We start from the raw sequence: 20,799 nt of genomic DNA, 5'->3' as shown, positions 1-20,799 counted from the left end.
AAGAGATCTGTCTTTTCCAGCCTAGGACGAGTTTAATCACACCTCCCCACCTCGCTCTGACATATGAGACTTTTCTAATTTAACTCAACCAAATCAATCAAGACTTGTGTTCCAGGTAAATCAATCAAGACTTGTGTGCCAGGTAAATCAATCAAGACTTGTGTGCCAGGTAAATCAATCAAGACTTGTGTGCCAGGTAAATCAATCAAGACTTGTGTTTCAGGTAAATCAATCAAGACTTGTGTTCCAGGTAAATCAATCGAGACTTGTGTTCCAGGTAAACCAATTAAGACGTGTTTCAGGTAAATCAATCGACTTGTGTTCCAGGTAAATCGAAACTTCTCAAAGGCATAAGTCAAGGCTGACATCATCTGTGGCTGGAGTATGGAAACACTCTCCTCTCATGTGTTGCTTCCCTTACTTGTTTTTATGCAGGCCTGACACACGAGAATGGACCGTTGAATGCCCTTCTTTCTCTCGTCTTTCTTTCTTCCTTCTTCTTCTTTCCCTCGAACAAAGAGGTTGTTGAATTCCCTTCTTTCTGTCGTCTTTCCTTCTTTTTCCTTCTTTCCCTCAAACAAAGAGGTTGTTGAATTCCCTTCTTTCTCTCGTGTTTCCTTCTTTTTCATTCTTACCCTCGAACACTGTTGATTTCTCTTTCTTCTCTCGTATTTCCTTCTTTTTCCTTCTTTCCCTCCAACAAAGAGGTTGTTGAATTCCCTTCTTTCTCTCGTCTTTCCATCTTCTCACAACTTTCCCATCTTAAAGAACCAGTTCCAAACACACCTTACTAAGAAGCTGTGATTCATCTCATCCTTCTTTTTCTCACACTGAACTTCCATACACCCAAGAAAGCCACAGGTGGGGGGCCATATATTTAACCCATGCCTCATCTCATCCTTCTTTTTCTCACACTGAACCTTCCATACACCCAAGAAAGCCACAGGTGGGGGGGCCATATATTTAACTCATGCCTCATCTCATCCTTCTTTTTCTCACACTGAACCTTCCATACACCCAAGAAAGCCACAGGTGGGGGGCCATATATTTAACCCATGCCACATCTCATCCTTCTTTTTCTCACACTGAACCTTCCATACACCCAAGAAAGCCACAGGTGGGGGGCCATATATCTAACCCATAGCACACCACCACCACAATATACCATTCTTGAGTCTTATATAATCCTGGAAGAACTTAGAAACTGGTTCAGCAGACTTTGAGGCAATAAAGCTGATGTTCTGTAGATAACAAACCTACACACACACACACACACACACACACACACACACATACACACACAGACACACACACACACACACACACACACACACACACACACACACACACATACACACACAGACACACACACACACACACACACACACATACACACACACACACATACACACACACACACACACACACACACACACACACATACACACACACACACACACATACACACACACTGTCAACTGTGCATGACAGGCCTGACAGTATCCGTGTACCCGTTCCGATAGCGCAAGGCACCCCAGGCCCCCGGATGGTGTGGTCAAGCAAGCTGTTCGACTCTGCAATATACATCATCCATGTCAAATACCCGTCGAAGTAAAGTCTGTGTTGTAGAGAGTGCTATACTACGATTCTCGACGTCGAATGATGGGATTCGACGTCGCTGAAACTTGACAGGAAGATAATGATGTCATACATTGTCCATCTCCATTTCAGAACGTGGCTCGTGGGCGTAATTATACGCGGCCCTTTCTATCCCTACGCCAGGCGTCACTATCCTCTAGCCTACGTCGGCCACGCCCCCACCCTCCTGCTGGCGGTGTCGACCTCCCTCACCTGCTGCTTCTGCTGGAGGGGCACCAGCAGGTGGATCTGAGGACCCCGATGCTCCTCTGTGTGTGTGTGTGTGTGTGTGTGTGTGTGTGTGTGTGTGTGTGTGTGTATGTGTGTGTGTGTGTGTGTGTGTGTGTGTATGTATGTGTGTGTGTGTGTGTGTGTGTGTGTGTGTGTGTGTGTGTACCGTTACTAGACACAATGTTAATCAGTGTAGATTTCCTTAATAATAAATATTTTCGTTACCCATTTATATACGTCTAGATATTTATCTTTCCATATATACCCAAGAATCTCTTTGAAAGTATATATATATATATATATATATATATATATATATATATATATATATATATATATATATATATATATACTTTTCATCAACACGTTTTCTATTTTCTACTATTTTCTACTTCTAATACATCAATACATCCATTTTCTAACTACAATTAATCATTCCTTTATATATATATATATATATATATATATATATATATACACGACCTACAGTGTTAGTAAGGGTATGGAAAACATACATTACTGTCATAAGTCTACTTATAATACTTTAATACTTACATGAGTATAATGATATACGAAATATATAGGATTATATGGAGGTCACGAACGAACGGGTTGTTCACTGGGGTCATTATATAAGGTTTTGCTATCCTGTTGTTCATCCTAGAAGACCAGCTGGTGGAGGCCAACAGCTGGTGGTGGAGGTCGCTGGGACGGACATCAACAGCTGGTGGAGGTCAGTGGGTCAGGAGGCCAATAGCTGGTGGAGGTCAGTGGGTCGGAGGCCAATAGCTGGTGGTGGAGGTCAGTGGGTCCGGAGGCCACAACAGCTGGTGGAAATCAGTGGATCGGAGGCCATAACAGCTGATGTCAGTGGGTCCGGAGGCCACAACAGCTGGTGGAGGTCAGTGGATCGGAGGCCACAACAGCTGGTGGAGGTCAGTGGGTCGGAGGCCACAACAGCTGGTGGATGTCAGTGGATCCGGAGACCATAACAGCTGGTGATGTCAGTGGATCCGGAGGCCACAACAGATGGTGGAGGTCAGTGGGTCGGAGGCCACAACAGCTAGTGGAGGTTCAGTGGATCCGGAGACCACAACAGCTGGTGGAGGTCAGTGGATCCGGAGGCCACAACAGCTAGTGGAGGTTCAGTGGATCCGGAGACCACAACAGCTGGTGGATGTCAGTGGGTCGGAGGCCACAACAGCTAGTGGAGGTTCAGTGGATCCGGAGGCCACAACAGCTGGTGGAGGTCAGTGGGTCCGGAGGCCACAACAGCTGGTGGATGTCAGTGGGTCCGGAGGCCACAACAGCTGGTGGAGGTCAGTGGGTCCGGAGACCACAACAGCTAGTGGATGTCAGTGGGTCCGGAGGCCACAACAGCTGGTGGATGTCAGTGGGTCCGGAGGCCACAACAGCTGGTGGAGGTCAGTGGGTCCGGAGACCACAACAGCTAGTGGATGTCAGTGGGTCCGGAGGCCACAACAGCTGGTGGATGTCAGTGGGTCCGGAGGCCACAACAGCTGGTGGAGGTCAGTGGGTCCGGAGGCCACAACAGCTGGTGGAGGTCAGTGGGTCCGGAGGCCACAACAGCTAGTGGAGGTTCAGTGGATCCGACACCAGCAGCTGGTGGAAATCAGTGGATCGGAGGCCACAACAGCTGGTGGAGGTCAGTGGGTCCGGAGGCCACAACAGCTAGTGAAGTTCAGTGGGTCCGGAGGCCACAACAGCTGGTGGAGGTTCAGTGGATCCGGAGGCCACAACAGCTGGTGGAGGTTCAGTGGGTGGTGGGGAGGAGGTCGCCTAAGATGGAGGGGCAAGAGGGGTAGCGAGCCACACACTCCAGCCCCTCCTCCCGGCCGGAGCTGGCGGCCTCCAGGTTCCCCCCGAAGCCGGAGGTGGGCGAGAAGATGGTCAGAAGAAGGCTGGACACCAGGGGGGAAGAGGCAGGGGTTAGCAGTGACCACCTCTGGCAGAGGGAAGGGGAGGGAGGGGGTGACTATGTGGTGGGGGAGGGAAGGGGTGATTATATGGTGGGGGAGGGAAGGGGTGACTATATGGTGGAGAGGGAGGGGGTGGGGGGTGACTATATGGTGGGGGAGGGAAGGGGTGAGTGACCATCTGTAGGGGGAGGGAGGGGTGAGTGACCATCTGTAAGGGGAGGGAAGGGGTGAGTGACCATCTGTAAGGGGAGGGAAGGGGTGACTATATGGTGGGGGAGGGAAGGGGTGACTATATGGTGGGGGAGGGAAGGGGTGAGTTACCATCTGTAGGGGGAGGGAGGGGGTGAGTGACCATCTGTAAGGGGAGGGAGGGGGTGAGTGACCATCTGCTGGGGGAGGGAGGGGGTGAGTGACCATCTGTAGGGGGAGGGAGGGGGTGAGTGACCATCTGTAGGGGGAGGGGGGTGAGTGACCATCTGTAGGGGCAGGGAGGGAGTGAGTGACCATCTGAAGGGGGAGGGAGGGGGCGGTGGTGGAGTGTGTTATCAGTGATCAATGTGTGTGTGTGTGTGTGTGTGTGTGTGTGTGTGTGTGTGTGTGTGTGCAGGGGGGGGGATTATCCACCACACTCACTAGGGTGGGCGGGGGGGTGGGGGGGGGGTCCATGAGAGCACATATAAAGCACATGTACACATCTTACTATACCGTACTGTACTAACATGAAAAACGTAATTATAAACAGATGAAATCCCTCTTATACATGTATTACTCATCCATAGCCCATATATATATATATATATATATATATATATATATATATATATATATATATATATATATATATATATATATATTGGAAAGGATCACAATTTTGCGCGTGATCAAGATATTCCTATGAGTCCACGGGGAAAATGAAACATGAAAAGTTCCCAAGTGCACTTTCGTGTAATAATCACACAGCATTGTGTCTCCCCTGATGTGATTATTACACGAAAGTGCACTTGGGAACTTTTCGTGTTTCATTTTCCCCGTGGACTCATAGGAATGTATATATATATATATATATATATATATATATATATATATATATATATATATATATACACGAAACACACTTGCAAAAAATAAAACTCCCAGTACATAGCACATAAAAGTAAGGGAAAAACACTGAAAGCGAAACAGATTACCAATATCATGAAGGGAAGTGTGAGTTACCATCTAAATATCTGGAAACAAAAGTATACAAAAGACGTACAGGTGAGGTAACACACAAGAACAATATTACAACTGGTTAGAACGAGAGGAAAAGTTCCTTAGTAAATATAATCAGTTTGGCCAAGCGAGACTGATCATGTCGGGATGTGGAGTGGGTTGATGAGGTCTGGTTAGCCTCGTCTGCGCCTACATTCCTATGTGGTGGGAGGCCGTGGAGGAAGAGGAGGAGGAGGAGGAGGAAGAGGAGAAAGAGGAGGAGGAGGAGGAGGAAGCGGAGAAAGAGGAGGAGGAGGAGGAGGAGGAGGAGGAGGAGGAGGAGGAAGAAGAGGAGCAGGTGGGGGTGTGTGTTTGTTGGGAATGTCGCCATGAAGACCTACCTGACGAAGTACCATGAAGACCCACCTGACGAAGTACCATGAAGACCCACCTGACGAAGTACCATGAAGACCCACCTGACGAAGTACCATGAAGACCTACCTGACGAAGTACCATGAAGACCCACCTGACGAAGTACCATGAAGACCCACCTGACGAAGTACCATGAAGACCCACCTGACGAAGTACCATGAAGACCTACCTGACGAAGTACCATGACCAAGACCCACCTGACGAAGTACCATGACCAAGACCTACCTGACGAAGTACCATGACCATGACCCACCTGACGAAGTACCATGACCTACCTGACGAAGTACCACGACTTACCTGACGAAGTACCATGACCACGACCTACCTGACGAAGTAGTTGGAGGCGGTGCCCAGGAGACCGTCATGCCATCCTGAGCGGTTCAGATGACACAAGAGTTTCCTGCCACAGTCGGGCTGCTCCCTACCGAAGGAGAGGGTGTCCAGGGAGGAGAGGGTCAGCACGATCATATCCGTGACTCCCTCGTCCACCTCACCGCCACCCTCCTGACGGGCGCGTCCATGACGTCCTCCACCGCTATTCCCAGTCAGCAAATCCTGAGACATACCAGCGTACACGTCACCATCTCCCTCCTGCGTATGTACGCACCGTACATATGTGCGTATTTGTGCACCCTACATATGTACGTGTGTATATATGTACGTATCTATGTACGTTACATATGTACGTATTTATGCACGTTACATATGTACGTGTGTATATATCTAGGTATTTACGCACGTTACATATGTACGTGTGTATATATGTAGGTATTCATACACGTTACATATGTACGTGTGTATATATGTACGTATTTACGCACGTTACATATGTACGTGTGTATATATCTAGGTATTTACGCACGTTACATATGTACGTGTGTATATATGTAGGTATTCATGCACGTTACATATGTACGTATGTATATATGTACGTATTTACGCACGTTACAGATGTACGTGTGTATATATGTAGGTATTTATGCACGTTACATATGTACGTGTGTATATATGAACGTAGGAATGCACAAACCTATGTATGTATTTAATGAATACATATAGGAAGAAAGCTTTCTCGAATCTTAAATAAAGTTTTCTTGTATATATAGAAATAAAGAAAAACCTTTCTTGAATTTATATAAATGAATAGATAAAGCATTCTTGAATGTATATAAATAATAGAATAAATCTTTTCTGAATTTAAGTAAAGCAAGAATTTTTTCGTGAATTTAAAGAAATGAATAAATATAGCTTTTTTTGAAATCTAAATAAATAAAGCAAGGACTTTTTCTTGAACCTATATAAACAATATATAAATATAGCTTTCCTGAATTTAGATAAATAAAACAAGATGAGGCATTACAGAACTGGCAGGTTATAACTGGAACTATCTTCACTAATTATAGAACAACTTAAGAACACGGTATATGTATGTATGTGTGTATGTGTCTGTCTGTCTGTCTGTATGTGTATGTGTATGTGTCTGTCTGTCTGTCTGTCTGTATGTGTCTGTCTGTCTGTCTGTATGTGTCTGTCTGTCTGTCTGTATGTATGTGTATGTGTCTGTCTGTCTGTCTGTATGTGTATGTGTCTGTCTGTATGTATGTGTATGTGTCTGTCTGTATGTATGTGTATGTGTCTGTCTGTATGTGTATGTGTCTGTCTGTATGTAGGTGTATGTGTCTGTCCGTATGTATGTGTATGTGTCTGTCTGTATGTATATGTGTCTGTCTGTCTGTCTGTATGTATGTATGCATGCATGTATGTATGTATGTATGTACCACTTACACCCAAGCAGATATACCTGTATGTCTACACACACAGGCATAGTAGATACATCTATATGTAGACACATATATCCTAGCAAAGATACAAATGGATACACAGATACATCGATGTACGTATGAGAGATAAACCCAAGCTAAATATATACAGTATAAAAAACACACACACACACACACATGTATATCTACACAATCACACATTAGTCTATATAATCTCACATGTGTACACACATATATGTATACCCAGGAATATGCACACATACACACCCGACCACTTACACACAGATACACATATACCCGAACACTTACATATTCACCCAAGCATCTGTATACCTGTATACCAACACCACATATACACACCTGTACGTGGTCGACCAGACGGAGGTATATACACCTGGAGGTCGACCAGACGGAGGTATCACATACCTGGAGGTCGACCAGACAGAGGTATACACACCTGGAGGAGGTCGACCAGACGGAGGTATACGCACCTGGAGGAGGTCGACCAGACGGAGGTATACGCACCTGGAGGAGGTCGACCAGATGGAGGTATACGCACCTGGAGGAGGTCGACCAGACGGAGGTATACGCACCTGGAGGAGGCCGACCAGACGGAGGTATACGCACCTGGAGGAGGTCGACCAGACGGAGGTATACGCACCTGGAGGAGGCCGACCAGACGGAGGTATACGCACCTGGAGGAGGTCGACCAGACGGAGGTATACGCACCTGGAGGAGGTCGACCAGACGGAGATATACGCACCTGGAGGAGGTCGACCAGAGGGAGGTATACGCACCTGGACCAGGTCGATGAGGAAGACAGCGAAGGTGAGGAAGGCGAGGGAGAGAAGGGCAGCCTCCAGGGAGGGGAACGTCAATGCTGAGTAGGTTCTCCCTACTTCACTCCCACGGCTTCCTGTGGGGCGGGGGGCGTGGCACGTTAATACTGGGCGGGGCGATCACGGTGGCGGGGGCGTGGTGGGTCAGTGTGGGAGGGTGGCGTGGCAGGTCAGTACTAAGAGGTGCGATCAGGGTAGAGGGGGCGTGGTGGGTTAATGTGGGAGGGGGCGTGGCATGTCAGTACTAAGATGGGCGATCAGGGTGCAGGGGGCGTGGTGGGTTAATGTGGGAGGGTGGCGTGGCAGGTCAGTACTAAGAGGTGCGATCAGGGTGCAGGGGGCGTGGTGGGTTAATGTGGGAGGGTGGCGTGGCACGTCAGTACTGGGCGGGGCGATCAGGGTAGAAGGGGCGTGGTGGGTTAATGTGGGAGGGGGCGTGGCACGTCAGTACTAAGATGGGCGATCAGGGTAGAGGGGGCGTGGTGGGTTAATGTGGGAGGGTGGCGTGGCAGGTCAGTACTAAGATGGGCGATCAGGGTAGAAGGGGCGTGGTGGGTTAGTGTGGGAAGGGGCGTGGTGGGCCAGAGTGGGAGGGGGGAGGCGTGGTGGGCCAGAGTAGGAGGGGAGGCGGGGTGGGTCAGAATGGGAGGAGGCGTGGTGGGTCAGAGTGGAAGGCGAGGCGCGGTGCGCCAGTAGGAGGGGGGCGCGATGGGCCAGAGTAAGAGGGGAGGCGTGGTGGGCCAGAGTAGGAGGGGAGGCGTGGTGGGTCAGAATGGGAGGAGGCGTGGTGGGTCAGAGTGGGAGGCGAGGCGCGGTGCGCCAGTAGGAGGGGGGCGCGATGGGCCAGTGTGGCAGGGGACGTGGTGGGCCAGAGTGGGAGGGGGCGCGGTGGGCCAGAGTGGGAGGGGAGGCGCGGTGGGCCAGAGTGAGAGAGAGAGAGGGGGGAGTGGTGTGTGGTGGGCCAATAATACGTTGTGTCACTAATGAATCTCAACATTAACAAATAAATACATTTAACAATCATCTTAAAATAACCATCAAATTATCAAACGACCTTTTTATTTTTCCTTTACTTTCCAACTAAAGTGATCTTACAGTGGTTCCAAAATGTCCCTGTTAGATTTCTGATGTAATCTAACAAACCTAAAATATATATATATATATATATATATATATATATATATATATATATATATATATATATATATATATATATATATATATATATATATATATATATAAATATATATATATATTTGACATGTTTACCCAATGGCGTCGTAGCTTCGTCTCTTCGTTGTATATCAACTGACTGTTATATCTCTCTCTTGTGTCTCCCCTGATGATGTGATTATGACACGAAAGTGCACTTGGCAACTTATCGTGTTTCATTTTCCCCGAGGACTCATAGGAATATATATATATATATATATATATATATATATATATATATATATATATATATATATATATATATATATATGTGTGTGTGTGTGTGTGTGTGTGTGTGTTTTTACATGTTTCTGTAATACATAACTTGCTTCGTGTTTCCTGGATGTTTATCATACCGTCTATATAATAGATGTTTCTTAGTAACCAAAAGATATCTTTTTCTAGTACCTAAAAGATATCTTTTTCCCCTCTCCCTCTCATCTCTTAGTCACCCTCGACACCCACCTATGTAGTCAAGAAGACCCTCCCGAACCCTCTCCAGAGACGTCATTTCCTTGTGTGGACCGTGGACAAACCCCAGGGTCTGTTGCGTGGCTGACGAAGGCCTGACGTGGTGGTGGTCCTGCTGGGTCTGTTGCGTGGCTGACGAGGGCCTGACGTGGTGGTGGTCCTGCTGGGTCTGTTGCGTGGCTGACGAGGGCCTGACGGGATGGTCCTCCTCCTGGGTCAGTACCTGGAGCCATGGACCACGGACCTCCCCTTCCTCCTCCCCCCCTCGCAGGATAAGGTCATCTCTCCCCCAGATCTCTGGGGTTGGTCGATTCTCTGGGGCCACAGGGGTAAGGTCATCTCTCCCCCTGATCTCTGGGGTAGGTCGATTCTCTGGGGCCACAGGGGTAAGGTCATCCCTCCCCCAGATCTCTGGGGTAGGTCGATTCTCTGGGGCCACAGGGGTAAGGTCATCTCTCCCCCTGATCTCTGGGGTAGGTCGATTCTCTGGGGCCACAGGGATAAGGTCATCCCTCCCCCTGATCTCTGGGGTAGGTCGATTCTCTGGGGCCACAGGGATAAGGCCATCCCTCCCCCTGATCTCTGGGGTAGGTCGATTCTCTGGGGCCACAGGGATAAGGCCATCCCTTCCCCTGATCTCTGGGGTAGGTCGATTCTCTGGGGCCACAGGGGTGAATGCCGAGGTGGTGGAGACCTGGAGGAAGAAGGTCGCGAAGACCACAAGGTGAAAGGCGGTCGTGCGTGGTCCGTGACCCATCACCTCGCCGTAATCACCATTTCCCCTGAACCCATCACCCATTTTGATGTCCAAATTATATATCAATTATCTCTTAATAGTCACAAGGTCTGAAACCACAATTATAGACACTAGAATCTCTTAAAAACACTCTTCTATAATCTGTTTAAAGTATCATAGACCTTCTCTGTTATCTAACCGAGTTCTCACAACGCGTCACAACTTCAGTGAACGCGTCACCACTGAACGCGTCACAACTTCGCTGAACGCGTCACAACTTCACTGAACGCGTCACAACTTCGCTGAACGCGTCACAACTTCACTGAACGCGTCACAACTTCGCTGAACGCGTCACAACTTCGTTGAACGCGTCACAACTTCATCGAACGCGTCACAACTTCGTTGTACGCGTCACAACTTCATATAACGTCACAACTTTCATTGAACGCGTCACAACTTCATGGAACGCGTCACAACTTCGTTGAACGCGTCACAGCTTCATATAACGTCACAACTTTCATTGAACGCGTCACAACTTCATGGAACGCGTCACAACTTCCGTGAACGCGTCACAACTTCCGTGAACGCGTCACAACTTCCGTGAACGCGTCACAACTTCATGGAACGCGTCACAACTTCATGGAACGCGTCACAACCTCATGGAACGCGTCACCACTTCATCAACAGGGTCTGTACCTCACAACAGCAGGGTCTCTGTCGCTGGACGGACCACAGGCACGTAACACGCTGTGCCACACCTGACCACCTTCTCTGTGTTCCACGGTATAAAACCCTCCTCACACACGGACCCCTTCGGCGAAGACCCTCCGTGGTGTGCAGGAGGGAGGCCTGTGCTGGGGCCTGGCGGAGGAGGAGGGAGGAGGAGGAGCAGCGGGAGGTGAGGAGGAGGAGCGGTAGCGGGAATAGCGGTCGCAACGGTCACGCCGCTGGGCCGTTGCTGTTCGCCTGGCCACACACACCCCCTCCCTGCACACACACACACGCCCGTTATCGTACATCGGGCAACGCCAACCTCGGTCAACAGCCTTCCTACATTAATCCCATCATTTCTCTTTATATAATTAACCCCCTCGTTATGTACCGTTTGATATAAATCTAATAAATAAGGAAATGATGTTAATGAGCGAGAGGAGGAGGAGGAAAATGGGATATTAAACGTAGAGCGGCAACGTGGTTGTCATTAAGATCGCCCGTTAGGTTGGGCTCCAGGCCTGACTCTCGTGCGCTGGACCACAACGAATCGTTTGCCTCAACTCTAACTGATATATATATATATATATATATATATATATATATATATATATATATATATATATATATATATATATATATATATATATATATATTTCTATGAGCCCACGGGGGAAAAATGAAACATGATAAGTTGCCAAGTGCACTTTCGTGTCATAATCACATCATCAGGGGAGACACAAGAGAGAAATATAAGTCAGTTGATATACATCGAAGAGACGAAGCTAGGACGCCATTTGGTAAACAACAGGGAAATGAAGCATTATAAGTTGCCAAGTGCACTTTCGTGTAATGATCATATCCTCAGGGGAAATACAAGAAATACAACAGTCAGTTGATATACAACGAAGAGACGTAGCTAGGACGCCATTTGGTAAACCTGCTATATTTCTCTCTTGTATCTCCCCTGATGATGATGTGATTATCACACGAAAGTGCACTTGGCAACTTTTCGTGTTTCATTTTCTCCCGTGGACTCATAGGAATATACTTGATCACGCGCAAAATTGTGATCCTTTCCTATATATATATATATATATATATATATATATATATATATGGGAGCGGGGGGCTGGAAATCCTCCCCTCTCGTTTTTTTAATTTTCCAAAAGAAGGAACAGAGAATTGGGCCAGGTGAGGGTATTCCCTCAAAGGCCCAGTCCTCTGTTCTTAACGCTACCTCGCTAATGCGGGAAATGGCGAATAGTTTGAAAAAAAAAATATATATATATATATATATATATAGATAGATAGATAGATAGATAGATACTTGAATAAAAACTTTTATGGTTCATTCACCAATTAGCGATGGTCAGAAATGACAGTGTAATTAACTATCTGTAATCATAACATCTATCGGCGTTGTTTAGAAGGTGTTACCGGACTCCACCTGCTCTAAAATTACACAGAGAGTGAAAAGTCACCTATGGCGAAGCCTGTCTTAGTGGACATACAGTCTCGATCGAGAATCTTTTTTTTCCAATCTACAGGAGGATACATTTCCCTGCTGCTGAACGTAGCGCGGAAAGAAAAGTCCGAGATCACAACATACTTGTGTTATACTTATGACTGGATGACTTAACATGCATAATGGAAACACATACAACATTGTACATGTAGGGTGTGTGTATATAAGTACATATATGTGGTCTATATATAATGGGGGGGGGGGAATAGATTAGATTAACATTCTAATCATAATTTGATGGTGGTAGTGGTGGGGGGTTGGAGCTGTTCGATGAGATTATGGTGGCGAACTGCAACAAAGGGACGAGGGATCTCAATGTAGGGGGGGGGGAGGTAACGGTAGCAGGTGGGAGTTTTGGAAGCATGGTGGATTGGACAACCTGGAGGGGACTGGGGTCTAGTGAGACAGTAAGGGTGTCCTCAAACATCTCATTTCCAGCAAATCCACCTTCCTCCGCACAACCCTATCTATAGCCCACGCCTCACAACCATATAACAATGTTGGAACCACGAGGGACAAAACAAAACAGTTACCCAATAATATGCTACGTTTTCTCTTATAGAAGGAACTGCTTTCTCAGAAAACGTATAGGTATAACTATTACAAATATCATTGCCTCAATAATATTGTATTTATTCACAATACGTATATATATATATATATATATATATATATATATATATATATATATATATATATATATATATATATATATAGCCAAAAACTACGTAGTTTATAGATATACTTATTACATATAATGCTTTGTATGTTGATGAATCTATGTTACTTTTATATATATATACTCAAAGATTTTGAAGGTGATGTGGAAGATGCGTTCCATTTGTAATGATGACGGTCGTTTTGAAATGGCAGGAACAAAACGACGAAATATACGCCAAATATACCCTAAATATACCACAATAACACTGGCTTATGACGTCCACATTGCCTAGGTTGTGTTCATCAAATGAAGTGCTTCAACTACGTTTCATATAATTATCAAAGATTCGTTAGTGGAAAATTAATCATTCCTCCAATGGCTTTTACCAGATCAGTCCTTTATTAATATGAACAAACATACTAATATCTCGTAAGATATTAAGACTTTTATGGAGGTTGTGGCATAGACAGAGAAGACCAAACCCCCCCACAATGTAATCAGACCACCTGGGTAACGTCATACATATGTGTTTGAAACTTTGTGGATCTAACAGATGAATAGGATCAAGTTTATGAAAATGTCGCTTTTACTCTCTCTCTCTCTCTCTCTCTCTCTCTCTCTCTCTCTCTCTCTCTCTCTCTCTCTCTCTCTCTCTCTCTCAGGCCTACATAGGTCTATGCAGAAGGCAAGACTTGTTCAACATGAAGAGAGGGTTTAGGTGTAGGTTTACACAACCCCGGAGGTGAAGTTCAATGTATCATCCAGTTCCACTCTATGTGTCATGGCTCGTCCTTGTTCATCAAACTACCACTTCGTGTTCCCATCATGATGTCATCATAGTTCACAAACCTAACTAGGCGTTGTGGTTGTTACAACATGACTTGAAGTCAGTGCTAGACATCAATGTGGAATACGTTAATTAGGTCATAGTGATGGAGGAGATGGGGGGTTTTTAACATGTTCCAAAACACTGTCATAAGGTTACAATGATGGGAGAGATGGGACATTTTAACATCTTCCAAAACACTGTCATTACGTTACAGTGATGGGAGAGATGGGACATTTTAACATGGTCCAAAACACTGTCATTAGGTTACAGTGATGGGAGAGATGGGAGTTTTTAACGCGTTCCAAAACACTGCCATTAGGTTACAGTGATGGGAGAGATGGGACGTTTTAACATGTTCCAAAACATTGCCATTAGGTTACAGTGATGGGAGAGATGGGACATTTTAACACGTTCCAAAACATTGCCATTACGTTACGGTGATGGGAGAGATGGGGGATTTTAACATGTTCCAAAACACTGTCATTAGGTTACAGTGATGGGAGAGATGGGGGATTTTAACATCTTCCAAAACAATGTCATTACGTTACAGTGATGGGAGAGATGGGACATTTTAACATGGTCCAAAACAATGTCATTAGGTTACATTGATGGGAGAGATGGGACATTTTAACATGTTCCAAAACACTGTCATTAGGTTACAGTGATGGGAGAGATGGGACATTTTAACATGTTCCAAAACGCTGCCATTAGGTTACAGTGATGGGAGAGATGGGGCATTTTAACATGTTCCAAAACACTGCCATTACGTTACAGTGATGGAAGAGATGGGGGATTTTAACATGTTCCAAAACACTGTCATTAGGTTACAGTGATGGGAGAGATGGGGGATTTTAACATGTTCCAAAACACTGTCATTAGGTTACAGTGATGGGAGAGATGGGACATTTTAACATGTTCCAAAACACTGTCATTAGGTTACAGTGATGGGAGAGATGGGACATTTTAACATCTTCCAAAACATTGTCATTACGTTACAGTGATGGGAGAGATGGGGCATTTTAACATGTTCCAAAACACTGTCATTAGGTTACAGTGATGGGAGAGATGGGACATTTTAACATGTTCCAAAACGCTGCCATTAGGTTACAGTGATGGGAGAGATGGGGCATTTTAACATGTTCCAAAACACTGCCATTACGTTACAGTGATGGAAGAGATGGGGGATTTTAACATGTTCCAAAACACTGTCATTAGGTTACAGTGATGGGAGAGATGGGGGATTTTAACATGTTCCAAAACACTGTCATTAGGTTACAGTGATGGGAGAGATGGGACATTTTAACATGTTCCAAAACACTGTCATTAGGTTACAGTGATGGGAGAGATGGGACATTTTAACATCTTCCAAAACATTGTCATTACGTTACAGTGATGGGAGAGATGGGGCATTTTAACATGTTCCAAAACACTGTTATTAGGTTACAGTGATGGGAGAGATGGGGCATTTTAACATGTTCCAAAACACTGTCATTAGGTTACAGTGATGGGAGAGATGGGGCATTTTAACATGTTGCAAAACACTGTCATTAGGTTACAGTGATGGGAGAGATGGGGCATTTTAACATGTTCCAAAACACTGCCATTAATATTAACAAAAACAGTGTTTATTCTTTTTAACTTGAGGGATTATTTCATACTAAAAACAAATTATAGATATATGATCAAGATTTTGAACCCCATTTAGAAAGTGTAGAACACGAGTGTTGTGGTGAATGTACGTGGAGTGTCTTGGGTGTAGGATGGTGTAGCTGGTGGAGAATATATGATATAGGAGAATATATTCTGAATATAAAGAATGTATATGAAGTACATAAACACATCTTGAGTCTTACGTATTCAATTAACTCACTACTGAACGCAGCGCAACCTAACCTCATAAACCCACATAAAAAAATAACTAGTTACATATAAATGAATTATCATTTCTTTATACCAGTAAATAATATCTTAAATCACGATTATTTCTGTTGGAAACTGTTGGTAAACAGAAGGGGAAGGGGTCGCTGGGTTTCAATTCCATACTTTCCCCCAGGTCAGACACCTGAGCTGGTGTGTGTGTGTGTGTGTGTGTGTGTGTGTGTGTGTGTGTGTGTGGGGCAGCCGAGCAACGGGTTGGCCCCAGACCCGCCCCAGCCCAGCCCCAGCCCCAGCCCCGCCCCGCCCCGCCGTTCGAAGAAGGGGACTCAATTATGGCCGAAGACGTTGTCCAAACGGGTCAACAGAGATATTCGTACAATCTCTGGGCTAAATGAAGTCATTTTCAACCAATTGGTGTAAGTGAAACGCTTTCTTATATTCCAAAAGTGTTTTCTTTCGAACGAGACAGTTATTAATCGTGTAATTTTTCCCCTAGTTAATCTATCTATGTTCGATGTTATGTTAATACATGTATGACTACATATTTGAGACAATATTAGAGTTTTATACTCCTGGAGGCCCCCATCTCTTGATATAAATTGTTATAATATCATAAAAAATGGTCTCACGATGTCTTACTAATTGTTCTAAGGTTTTATTTTCGGTAAATGTCCTAAGAAGGAAGAGTATATGACATAAGAACTGACTTGGGTCAGAAATGGACAAGTTACCCCTTTCAGAGCAACAAGATAACACCGCAAAGAAAACGAGACCGCCAGCATTTTCTAATGCGCAAATCGCTAATTCAAAGACTTCTAGTGCAATTTCTCAGCTTTCTATTAATTATAAAATTGTAATTAACGAAAATAAAAACCTATGAATGATTAATCTCGAGCTGAAAGCCAAAAAAGGCAGGATTTTGAGCAAAAATTTGAGCATTTTCGAATTTCAAGACGAGGGAGACATCTGGTGGCGCGAGGGTGAAAGTAGAGGCCGACCCAGTGATGGCCAGGGGAACGTATACCTCGCGAGGGACCAGCACCTGATTATGACCCTTAGTACCAGGGAACATAAGGGCTATTATAACTCATCTCTTGGGACTATGATAATGCAGGCGTGGCATTATCATGGGTCACGGGTCGGGTACAAGATGGCGGAGAGAACGAAAGGTATTTTGATGAAGCAGATGGCTAGCATTGCCAAGATATATACATTACAGTAAATATATCTATATAAATATATCTATATGGTATAGACAATGTTTCAATGTATATAGAGGTCATATTCTATACCTTGGCTATAGAAGAAGGGATGTTAATAGCTTTTTTCTATAATCCAGGGTTCGAAGCGTTAAATGAGGGAGGATGAACAGCTAGGATGACTGTGAGCCGACTATACCCGGGCCGAAACTCGAACCCACACAACCTTGGAGTTCATAGGTAGCCAGCCACACTGACCACCACACCACGGATGCATTCAGTAAATGGCAGATATTATGGGTTAATTAAGACGAGTTTAAAAAAAAAATGACTATTTTTTGGGGGGGAAGACGCCATTTTTTTCTTTGGTATAATAGAGTCTGGCTTGTGGGGTGAGCACTGAACACAGCACCACGTCACGTGCTTGTGAGGAAGAGGGGGGGTGGGGGGGGGCTCCCTCTGACGTACGTATGACGTCACGACACGCCACGTGCAATACGATCCTTTCGTTGTGTTTATGTAAACTTAGAAGTGTGTGTGTGTGTGTGTGTGTGTGTGTGTGTGTAATTTCCGCTTTGTACTGTACGGGGAGGGAGTTCTACACTGGTGGGGCCCCCATCTCTTGTACTGTACGGGGAGGGGGTTCTACACTGGTGGGGCCCCATCTCATGTACTGTACGGGGAGGGGGTTCTACACTGGTGGGGGCCCCCATCTCTTGTACTGTACGGGGAGGGAGTTCTACACAGGTGGGGCCCCATCTCATGTACTGTACGGGGAGGGGGTTCTACACTGGTGGGGGCCCCATCTCTTGTACTGTACGGGGAGGGGGTTCTACACTGGTGGGGGCCCCATCTCTTGTACTGTACGGGGAGGGAGTTCTACACTGGTGGGGCCCCATCTCTTGTACTGTACGGGGAGGGTGTTCTACACTGGTGGTGTCCCATCTCTTGTACTGTACGGGGAGGGAGTTCTACACTGGTGGTGTCCCATCTCTTGTACTGTACGGGGAGGGAGTTCTACACTGGTGGGGCCCCATCTCTTGTACTGTACGGGGAGGGAGTTCTACACTGGTGGGGGCCCCATCTCTTGTACTGTACGGGGAGGGGGTTCTACACTGGTGGGGGCCCCATCTCTTGTACTGTACGGGGAGGGAGTTCTACACTGGTGGGGCCCCATCTCTTGTACTGTACGGGGAGGGTGTTCTACACTGGTGGTGTCCCATCTCTTGTACTGTACGGGGAGGGAGTTCTACACTGGTGGTGTCCCATCTCTTGTACTGTACGGGGAGGGAGTTCTACACTGGTGGGGCTCCATCTCTTGTACTGTACGGGGAGGGGGTTCTACACTGGTGGGGCCTCATCTCTTGTACTGTACGGGGAGGGAGTTCTACACTGGTGGGGCTCCATCTCTTGTACTGTACGGGGAGGGGGTTCTACACTGGTGGGCCCCATCTCTTGTACTGTACGGGGAGGGAGTTCTACACAGGTGGGGGCCCCATCTCTTGTACTGTACGGGGAGGGAGTTCTACACTGGTGGGGGCCCCATCTCTTGTACTGTACGGGGAGGGAGTTCTACACTGGTGGTGTCCCATCTCTTGTACTGTACGGGGAGGGAGTTCTACATTGGTGGTGTCCCATCTCTTGTACTGTACGGGGAGGGAGTTCTACACTGGTGGGGCTCCATCTCTTGTACTGTACGGGGAGGGGGTTCTACACTGGTGGGGCCTCATCTCTTGTACTGTACGGGGAGGGAGTTCTACACTGGTGGGGCTCCATCTCTTGTACTGTACGGGGAGGGGGTTCTACACTGGTGGGGGCCCCCATCTCTTGTACTGTACGGGGAGGGTGTTCTACACTGGTGGTGTCCCATCTCTTGTACTGTACAGGGAGGGAGTTCTACACTGGTGGTGTCCCATCTCTTGTACTGTACGGGGAGGGAGTTCTACACTGGTGGTGTCCCATCTCTTGTACTGTACGGGGAGGGAGTTCTACACTGGTGGGGCTCCATCTCTTGTACTGTACGGGGAGGGGGTTCTACACTGGTGGGGCCTCATCTCTTGTACTGTACGGGGAGGGAGTTCTACACTGGTGGGGCTCCATCTCTTGTACTGTACGGGGAGGGGGTTCTACACTGGTGGGCCCCATCTCTTGTACTGTACGGGGAGGGAGTTCTACACAGGTGGGGGCCCCATCTCTTGTACTGTACGGGGAGGGAGTTCTACACTGGTGGGGGCCCCATCTCTTGTACTGTACGGGGAGGGAGTTCTACACTGGTGGTGTCCCATCTCTTGTACTGTACGGGGAGGGAGTTCTACATTGGTGGTGTCCCATCTCTTGTACTGTACGGGGAGGGAGTTCTACACTGGTGGGGCTCCATCTCTTGTACTGTACGGGGAGGGGATTCTACACTGGTGGGGCCCCATCTCTTGTACTGTACGGGGAGGGAGTTCTACACAGGTGGGGGCCCCATCTCTTGTACTGTACAGGGAGGGAGTTCTACACTGGTGGGGGCCCCATCTCTTGTACTGTACGGGGAGGGAGTTCTACACTGGTGGGGGCCCCATCTCATGTACTGTACGGGGAGGGAGTTCTACACTGGTGGGGGCCCATCTCATGTACTGTACGGGGAGGGAGTTCTACACTGGTGGGGTCCCCATCTCTTGTACTGTACGGGGAGGGCGTTCTACACAGGTGGAGCCCCATCTCTTGTACTGTACGGGGAGGGAGTTCTACACTGGTGGGGGCCCCATCTCTTGTACTGTACGGGGAGGGAGTTCTACACTGGTGGGGCCCCATCTCTTGTACTGTACGGGGAGGGAGTTCTACACTGGTGGGGGGCCCCATCTCTTGTACTGTAAGGGGAGGGTGTTCGACACAGGTGGGGGCCCCATCTCTTGTACTGTACGGGGAGGGTGTTCTACACAGGTGGGGGCCCCCATCTCTGGCTTGTGTCAAGTCTGGCATACGCCTGTAGTCAGTGACAGCCCATGACTGGCATAGGTCAGTTGTGTGTGCTCGGAGTGCCACTATTGGCACACACCGGGCCCCCGTGTGTGTACATGTGTTGGTGTGAGTTCTCAGGTGTTAACCCTGTAGTCACAATGATCAAATGTATTCCATTCTTACCACAAGATAATGAAACATGATAAATTCCCAAGTGCACTTTCGTGTCATGATCACATCATCAGTGGGGATAAAAGAAATATATTAGTCAGTTCGTAAGGACAGAATATATATATATATATATATATATATATATATATATATATATATATATATATATATATATATATATATATATGCGTGTGTGGACGTGTATGTATATACATGTGTATGTGGGTGGGTTGGGCCATTCTTTCGTCTGTTTCCTTGCGCTACCTCGCTAACGCGGGAGACAGCGACAAAGTATAAATAAATAAACATATATAGATACAACTTTCTGATCAAGAGACAGAAGCAGATCAACTTCTCTTATATAAACTTTCCATATCAAATTGCTTATGGTACACCACGCCATGTCTC

The 20,799-nt window shown here is 46.5% G+C and overlaps 1 protein-coding gene across 1 annotated transcript; it reads right to left on the bottom strand.

Annotated features, from left to right (window-relative positions):
- Window positions 1-3,439: 3,439 nt before the first annotated feature.
- Window positions 3,440-11,388, bottom strand: LOC139764261 (uncharacterized). The gene is made up of 4 exons (XM_071690756.1): window positions 9,730-11,388; window positions 8,011-8,129; window positions 5,758-5,987; window positions 3,440-3,791 (listed from the first exon to the last, which is right to left on the bottom strand). The coding sequence occupies exons 1-4, from the start codon at window positions 10,532-10,534 to the stop codon at window positions 3,644-3,646; spliced, it is 1,302 nt and encodes a 433-aa protein (XP_071546857.1). The 5' UTR covers window positions 10,535-11,388; the 3' UTR covers window positions 3,440-3,643.
- Window positions 11,389-20,799: the final 9,411 nt, after the last annotated feature.

This window comes from Panulirus ornatus, chromosome 49 (assembly GCF_036320965.1).
Source record: "Panulirus ornatus isolate Po-2019 chromosome 49, ASM3632096v1, whole genome shotgun sequence".
Classification (NCBI taxonomy): Eukaryota; Metazoa; Arthropoda; class Malacostraca; order Decapoda; family Palinuridae; genus Panulirus; species Panulirus ornatus.
This window is presented reverse-complemented; position numbering and strand designations above follow the sequence as displayed.